At 63.2% G+C, this 8,661-nt stretch overlaps 2 protein-coding genes across 2 annotated transcripts; both read right to left on the bottom strand.

Moving 5' to 3' along the window:
- Positions 1 to 468: 468 nt before the first annotated feature.
- Positions 469 to 3,100, bottom strand: GZMM (granzyme M). The gene is made up of 4 exons (XM_004717009.2): positions 2,970 to 3,100; positions 1,529 to 1,673; positions 993 to 1,256; positions 469 to 749 (listed from the first exon to the last, which is right to left on the bottom strand). Exons 1-4 carry the CDS (start codon positions 3,062 to 3,064, stop codon positions 531 to 533), a joined length of 723 nt encoding a protein of 240 aa, XP_004717066.1. The 5' UTR covers positions 3,065 to 3,100; the 3' UTR covers positions 469 to 530.
- A 2,974-nt stretch (positions 3,101 to 6,074) lies between these two features.
- CDC34 (cell division cycle 34, ubiqiutin conjugating enzyme) lies at positions 6,075 to 8,660 on the bottom strand (the record flags this gene model as incomplete). Its single annotated transcript, XM_004717010.2, has 5 exons — positions 6,075 to 6,345; positions 6,427 to 6,561; positions 6,651 to 6,748; positions 7,182 to 7,268; positions 8,526 to 8,660. Coding segments are annotated over 5 exons (669 nt in total), but the record flags the coding sequence as incomplete, so codon positions are not given.
- Position 8,661: the final 1 nt, after the last annotated feature.

Raw genomic sequence — 8,661 nt, forward strand, 5'->3', positions numbered from 1 at the left:
GGCAAACACTGGCCTCCACAACGCAGAGACCAGAAGAGCCAGCCACCCCCCCCAACTGCTGTGAGAGGGGCCCCCAAGAGAAGGTCCGGGAGGCAGCGGCAGGAGCGTGTGGGGCAGAACTCAAGATGGTGAAGCAGAGCAGGCCTCCTGGTCAGAAAGAGATGGCTGGGACATCCCCCAAGAAGAGGGCCGTGCCGTCCCCTTCAGGTCTGGAGCGGAATGGACCCCCGTGTTAGAACCACTGCCCACTTCAGAGGAAAGGGCCTGCACTGCCCCAGCACAGGGCTCAGAGGGGTCGGAGAGGGGGCCGGAGGCAGGAGACAGTGGAATTGGGTGAGTGCAGCGAAGGAGGTGAGTCCGGTGCTCCCTGGTAGCCTCTCTGTGTGAGGTTCCTTTTGTAAACCGACTGTGTGTCCCTCCCCACCCCCAGCCAGCAGGAGGTGGACATGAGGACGGATGGACACTGGCTGAGGCAGCCTTTATTATCATTTATTGGTCTCCCAAGACATGCCCTGTCCCCTCACTGCCCCTCACGGGTCCCTCCCCACTGAGTAAGGGGCACCCGGGGGCCCCTCTCCATTCTGCAGTGCTGGACCAGCCTGACGCATGACCTTCCTGATCCAGGACAGGTAAGGGGCCACAGCAGTGGCCACGGGCGGCCTGAACACGTTGGTGCACGTCTTGGAGCTGAAGGACAGGATCCCGGCCACCGACCCTGGGCTACACACCAGCGGCCCGCCAGAGTCACCCTTCAGAGAGGACAGAGCAGTCACTGTGCTGGCCACTGCACCAGAGGTGGGCGGGGGGTGGGGAGGCCTCTCTCCCAGCCCCACCCCTGGCTCCCATCGTTCTCTCCACCCCAGGGCCTTGGCACCTGCCAAGCCCAGACTCAGATCATCTTCGGGGGCCACAATTGGAACACCAGCTCTGCCACTTCCCAGCGGGTGACCTCAGGCAAGCTCTCTGAGAGAGAGGGTCCAACGTTGGCCTACCTTGCAGGGGGCCCGGTCTGGGGAGTCCGCTGAGAAGCAGACCTCGTGTGCCGAGAGCTCGCCGTGCCAGAAGCGGCTGTTGTTACACATCCGGGAGTCCAGCACACGCACGTCCAGCTCCTGCAGCGCCTGGGCTGGTGGTCCCCCTGGGCGGGTCAGCCCCCAGCCGGCCATGCTGCACCTCGCGCCCGCCGGCAGGACCTTGCGCTTGCTGGGCAGGGACAGCGGCCGGATGGTCTTGGTGGAATTTACCTTTCCAGCCAGCTGCAGGGACAATGGGGGACAGTTGGGCAGGGACACCCGAGGGAGGGGCTTGGGGGGGGCAGTAGTGGAGGACAAGTAGTGAAAGGGTGGGGTCAGGGAGGCAGGGAGTGGAGGAGGAAGGGACAGATGGGACAGGTGAAGGAGAGGGACAGGCGGTTCAGGGGAGGGATGGGGACAGTGGCAAGGGGTTGTGGGACCAGGAGTGGGGACCGCAGGGCGGTGGTCTGGGGAGCAGTGGGGAGCGATGCCCCCGCCCCCCTCTGTGCCACCACCTTCAGCAAGGCGAGGTCGTTCTTCAGCTTGGGGGCTGCCTGGTAGCCTGGGTGGGGCACGGCCACCCTGATGGGGAAGGAGAGGCCCCGGTGATTGGGGTCGGCCAGGGTGTGCAGGCCCAGCACCAGCCTCAGCCTTGCCGTCCTGTGGGGCAGAAGCAGGGGCTCTGTGTGGAGGAGTCCTCCTAGCTCGTGCCCACCTGGGGCTGCCCTGGGCCCCCGTGGGCTCCCGTGGACTTGTGCCTCCCAGAGGCACAACAGTTTGAGCAGACCGGCCTCTGAAGTGGGTGCTTGGTGAACAGCTGGCCCGGGCCAGCTCTGCTTCTGCAGGACTCTGTTCTGTGGGAAAGCCTCCTGAGGAAGGGCAGATGGGCTGGGTGGGGACATACCACACACACACACACACACACACACACACACACACCACGCACACACATCCCATAGACACACACATCCACACACAACACACACAAGCACATATTCACACACCATCCACACACATGTGCACACACAACCACACACACCGCACAAGACACACACAGCATTCATACATACATACACATACACCACACAAGCACATATTCACATATCATCCACACATATGCAGACACACACACAGCGTGCACACATACACACACACCACACACACACATCCCATAGACACACACATCCACACACAACACACACAAGCACATATTCACACACCATCCACACACATGTGCACACACAACCACACACACCGCACATCAGACACACACAGCATTCATACACACACATACACCACACACACAACACACACACATCACACGCAGCACACACACCACACATCAGACACACATACAGCATGCACACACACACATCAGACACACACGCATCATACACAGCGCGCACATATACACGCACCACACAAATGTACCACACATCAGACACACACACAACGCACACACACACACCAGACACACACACACAGCACGCACACACATACATACACCACACGCACACATCAGACACACACGCATCATACACAGCGCGCGCATATACACGCACCACACAAACGTACCACACATCAGACACACACACAACGCACACACACACACCAGACACACACACAGCGCGCACACACATACATACACCACACGCACACATCAGACACACACGCGCGCACACACCCTCTGGCCACATACTCATTTGATCTCGAGTCCGGTGACGGTGGAGGTGCTTTGCAGTGAAAGGGTCCCTTCCACTCTGGTGTCCCGGTCACCCTCTGGCCACCAGATGGCAGACACGGGGCAACTAGCCGGACCAACCTCAGAGTCTCCCGTGCCCCTTGCCCCTCCCCACTACACCATTCCTAGCCAGTCCTGGAGAGGGATGCCCCCGCCCCCACCGCTGGAAGTGAGCAAGAGGGCCCAGGGTAGAAGTTAGAGGGAGTGGCACTCACGGTGGTTCCAGGCAGTGGGCAGCGGTCAACACCCACTTTGGGTGCACAAGGACTCCCCCGCACAGGTGGCTGCCTGCCTCCTGCAGCGAGACCATGTAGGGCCGAGAGTGGGGGGCAGCCTCACGACCCCCGATGATCCACGTCTTCAACGGGTGGTCTGTGGGGAGGTGGGCAGAGAGCTGGACCCTGACGTCCCCCTCCCCACCCTGAACCTAAGACTTCTTGGTGGGAGATCAAGAGTTGGCCCTCACCCCTCCCTGCCCCGCCCCCATCTCTGCCCACTGCCTGCTCTGGCCCCAGCTCTGAGGCGCCTTGGCCCCACAGTGGCAGCCTGGAGGGGGCCAGCTGCCTGGCAGCCCGTGGGCTGTAAGAGGGCGCTGGGGTGGCGTGGCACGAGTAGACTACGCACGGCACCCCACGTGAGTGCCTGAGACGCAGACCTGCGTGGCTGGGAAAAGTGTTCTCCGAGACAAGGGAGCAGGTTGTCAGTAAGCAAGAGTGACCCAGGTCTGGGGCAGACAGACCCACAAGGTGGGCGGCCAGCTCTGCTGGGGTGGGGCTGGGGCCACAAGGCCCCATGGAAAGAGCCCTGTGAGCTCAGCAGGGGCAGGGTGGGCTTGACCAAGGGGTAGGATTGGGGTTTCTGGCTGTCCACTGGACCCTGGGCAGCATGCAGGGTTAGGTGTTGGGACTCGAACTGCCAGGTCAGAAGTTCAAACCCACCAGCCGCTGAAGGGGAGACAGATGAGGCTGTCTGCTCCTGCACGAGGTGGCTGCACACTGGAGTCCCCTCGGTGGCAGGGAGTTTGAGTTGCCCCTCTGACGAGAGGCTTGTGTGGTCTGTGAAGGGGCTAGACCTGGGCTCACGGATTTTGGGGCGGGGAAAGTCTGGGGTCGGTGACAAAAAGGGAGATCCGTGACCAAGGGCAGGGGCTGACCCAGTGGCTGCAGCAACGGGGGCTCGAGCGTGGGGACTTGTGAGGCCGTGTGGACGCTCAGGGCCCAGCTGGCTGTGCCTCTGTGCTGTGCACCGCTTCCAAGCCAGTGGGAACCCCACCCCCCCCCACCCCCCACCTCCCCCGCACCGCCACTGAGCACTTTTTAAAAAAACATTCGGAGGATTTTGAAAACTAGTGTTGAGTAGAAATCTCCATTTCCTCTTGGGTCACAGGACCACACCCTTGGCGGCCCTGACACACTCCAGCCTTAGTCCTGCCTGTAACCTTCTCATCTAGCAGTCCACCCCACCCAGGGCCCAGCCTGCCTCCTCCCACCCTACCCAGGACCCTGTCTGCTTGCCCTGCTCCTGCGGCTGTCTGCTAAGACACCAGCTACACTCTGACCCTGGCTCTTCCTGGTCTGCTCCTTCCTACTAGGGCCATGCCCGCCTGCCCCCTGGTGCTGTCTGCTGACACCTGCTCTGCTCCCACCCCAAGGCCGTGTCCGCTGCCCTCTCAACGCTGTCCACTGCGACACGCTGGGAAGGGAAAGGGGGCGTGAGGTGTGAGATCCTAAGGCTTGGTCTGCGGTTCTGAAGTTGTGTCAAAAGGGAAAAAACAGGATCTTTCTGGAAGTGGTCTTGGGCCCTTCATCCTCACCTGGTTTTAATGCAAGTGTTGGGCAGTCTCATGGGGATGCCGTGACCCACCTCACCACCTGCCGCCCCTCAGTCCAGCGACCTCGGGGAAGCCTCTGAGCATCCTCACCGCACAGGGCCGGCCCCTCTTTAAACATCTTTTGGATCCAAGCACATGGCCTGGCTTGGGGTGGTGGGTGAAGGCTCCCCCCTTGCCCCCCCTGCCCTCCGGCGAATGGGGGCTTGCCCTTCACATCTAGTGCGGGGTGGGGCGGGGGGCACAAACCAGGGCTGATGGGCCCCAATGGGGACGTGGACTTTACCCCCACCTGCTCTCACAGATCCACTAAGTCTTGGGCCCGGTGCCCCTGCTCACCTGCAGCCTGGGTCCCCAGGGCCTGTGGTGGCGGCAGCAGCAGCAAGAGCAGCAGCAGGCGCCTCATGCTGCAGGCAGGAGAGAAGTGGCTAGCCCGTGCCCCACCAGCCCCGACTGGCTTCCTGTGGTGAGCGCTGACGACTGACTCCAGCCCACAGACTGCCTACCACATCTGGGGACCTGTGACCACCAGGGGCTCTGGAGGGTATGTAGTTTGTGAACCCCCTTCTGCTTCAGTTCTCGGGGGTGATGGGGCTGTAAGCATGTGTGCGCTGTGGGCAGCATGTCCAAGGGACGCCCATGTCACCAACACCTGGGAGTGACCGATACAGCACTGTGGGGCTCGGAGGAGGGCCTGCCTGGGCATCCCCTGCCCCTCCTGTGCGCCCACCACCGGCTCTGGGAGGACCCTGACCTTGCTATTGGTGCAGATGGGCATCTGAGAAGGGGTCAGAGTACCCTGAGCAGGCCCCTTGGGCCTGGTCCACTGTCAAGGGAGCAGAGTTGCACCCGTCAGATTTTATGAACCTGGTCAGGACTAACCCTCCCAACACCCAGCCCCCCACAGGAAGCACAACTTCACACCCCTGAGGGGGAGCTGTGGAAGAGTGGGGGGAAGGCGTGGGGCCAGAGCTGTGGAAGAGGGGTTCCCAGGTTCGGCGGGTGGTGTGCACACTAGACGGGAGAAGGCCGTCTCCCAGGAGGTGGCCGGTGGCCACACCACACCCCACTGGTGCGCTGGTGACAGACACCCAAGTGGACACTTGCAGGCTGGGTGCCTAGGTGGCGGCATCCTTGGAAGGGGCTCTCCTGGCTCCTGCACCCCACCCAGGGCAGAGTGGTGCTGTCTAGACCAGCAGGAGCAGAGGGTGCCCATCTTGCTGGGAGATGGGGGAAGCTTTGAGTGGCCAGCATTTTGGCGGGCCCAGCAACCGGTCCTGGGAAGTCCAGGAGAGCAGGCGGCTTCTCGCAAAGTCTTTTATTGAACTCCAAGTGGCCCAGCAGCACGGAGGAGGCAGCCCCACGGGCCTAGCCTGGCCCTGCCCGCCCTCCCGCCCTTGGCGATCCCCAGACCACGCCCGGGAGGGAGACTCGGTGAGGTAGAGTCGGCGGGAGGGCGGGCGGGCGGACGGCTGTGGCCACAGTCCTGTCCTTGAGGTAAAATCTGTAAGTTTATTCGGCGGGCAGCGGGTAGGCGGGCGGGGCGGGGTCAGGACTCCTCGGTGCCCGAGTCGTCCTCCTCGTCCCCGAAGCAGCTGTCGGCGCCCTCCTCGGTCTCGCCGTCCTCATAGTAGTCGTCGTAGAACAGGTCTGAGCCCTCGTCGGGCGCGGGGGCCTTGGTCTTCACGCAGTACTCGGCCAGCGTGGTGGGAACCTTCACGCCGTCCCGCTCCGCATCCACCTTGGTCCCCAGGACCTGCTTCCTGCAGGGAGGGGGTGGTCAGGGCTGGTCCCCGTCTGTGCCCAGACAGGTCTGCAGGTCCCGGGGACGGGCAGGCCCTCACCGGATGATGTCTGTGTACTCGCGGTCTGTGCCCTTGCTCTCCTTCCACCGGCGGTACATCACTGAGGCGTCCACGTTGGCGGGTGAGAAAGTGTTGGGCTCGTTGAGGAGGGAGATGACGCTCAGCAGGATGGTCCTGGGAGGGGGAGGGGCGTCGGAGTCGCGTGCCTGCGCGGACACCGAACATGGCAGCCCTGCCTGCCCCCCACCCGACACCTGCCTCACCTGACGTTCTGGGTGGGGTTCCACCGCTCCGAGGGCAGCTCCCCGCTCTGGGGGTCGTCGACCGGGGGGTGCAGGATGGAGATGCATACGTCCCCTGTCTGCAGGGGAGACAGGAACCGAGGGCACCTCCCGACCCACACGCACCTCACACACTCCAACCCCCACCCACCCTGAAGCTTCAGGAACCACATGTGCACCACCCACGGGGCTCTCCACCCTCCCCACGGCACCCATGTCACTCACTCACACTCAGCAGCCCCCACACACACATGCGCACACACACTCACCTGCCCAGCACATACAGGATCGCCCCCCCACAGGTGTGTCTTCACACACACACCTGGCTGGTACATAAGTGACCGTTCCTCATAGACAGGCATGCAATCCACGCATTCTTGCCCAAGTAGACACGAGATCACACCTCGTAGACTTGTAGACTCGCACTCACCTGCTCAGGTACACACTTGCTCACCCAGACCAAAGGTTTGCGAGTTCACACTCCCTGACCGACTGGGACCCCGAGAGGCTCACCTCATAGATGTTGGGGTGCCACATCTTGGTCAGGAATCGGAAGGCCGGCGGCGAGTAAGGGTAGTCGATGGGGAACTTGAGGCGAGCCTGCGGGGGACGGGCCGGGGGGGCCAAGGCCACTCAAGTGAGAATGCTGGCGAAGTGGCAGTCCAACCTCGGGGTGCATGCTGGTGTGGGGGGGCCGGACCATGGCCCCTGCAAGCATGTGGGGCTCCAGGCCGGCGGCAGACGCCGACTGTGCCCTCTGCCCCCTCTTCCAGGCTGGGGGGTCAAAACACAGTGCGCACGCCCAGGGACCAGGTGGGGGAGGGATGGCAGGGTCCCACCTCTCTGCCTAGCCAGAGCAGCAGGACTCCTGGGGTGACTGAGACACACCAGGCCTGACAGCACCCCTTCTCTGGCCTGTTCTCCAGGGCTTGGGTGGGGTCTGGGGTCAGCTAGGACCAGGGTGCCCTCTGCCAGGGGATCTACCCACAATCCTTTGCAACAGCTAGGATCCTCTCTCAGCAGCAGCAGCCTGGCGGGGACTGGAGACTCCCCCCAGTCCTGCACACTCATGCTAGCAGCCACCTGCTGCCCAGGGAAACACAGACCCTGTGGGGTGGGGTGAGGGGCTGTTCAGGTCACCCCACCCCTTCTCATCTGCAGCCTGTCTCTCCACCAAAGCTCTTGAGTCACAGAACTGGTGACAAGGACTCCGGGGTGGGCGGGCTCCCTCCCCCCTCCCGTCCCACAGCACCAGGGCACCTCTTGGTACACTTGTGCACCAACCCCCCCCCCTCCCACATCCAGAAACAGCCTAGGCCTCCCTTGGGGGATCAGGGACATGATCGTAGGGGTCGGGGTCGGAGTGCAGAGGCGTGTAAGCTCTTGGTCTGACCTGTAGCCCTGGTGCCACCTTCCACTGGGAGGCTGAGCACTGGTCACCCTGGGCGAGCCCCTACCCCCCACCACAACGGCTGGCAGAGCTGGGGTCTCTGTCTCCTGGGGAGCACGAAAGGCAACTTCGGGTGGCCTTACCCGGCCCCCTACACCTCCTTGGGTAAGGGTAGAAGGATCCCTGGGCCCCTTGCGCCTGCCTCTCTGGGTGGTACGGAGGGAGCCAGGGGTGGGGTCATCCCTGGGACAAGTGACCAGGTACCCGGAGACCCCTGCATTCCCCGGGGGCTGGGGAGGCAAAGGGAGGCGGGGGACGCAGAGCCGGGGGTCAAGGAACAAGCCCCCCACCCCCTGCACTTCCAGCAAGGGTCAAGGGGCGGGGCAGTTGGATGGGGCGAGGGGCCCCCTGCTCCTGCCCGGGCCTCCGGAGGGCCCCCGTGGGCGGGGCCCCCGGGCCGTACTCACCTTAAAGTAGCCGCCCTCGTAGTAGGTGTTGGGGGGCCCGAAGATGGCCACCTCCCAGTTGTACAGGTCGCCCTCATCCACCAGCGTGACCCGGAAGCCCTCCACCGGCTCCTCTTGCAGCCCCTTGAGCTCCAGC

This window comes from Echinops telfairi, unplaced genomic scaffold (genome assembly GCF_000313985.2).
Source record: "Echinops telfairi isolate 266 unplaced genomic scaffold, ASM31398v2 ScPeMD7_7459;HRSCAF=8497, whole genome shotgun sequence".
Classification (NCBI taxonomy): domain Eukaryota; kingdom Metazoa; phylum Chordata; class Mammalia; order Afrosoricida; family Tenrecidae; genus Echinops; species Echinops telfairi.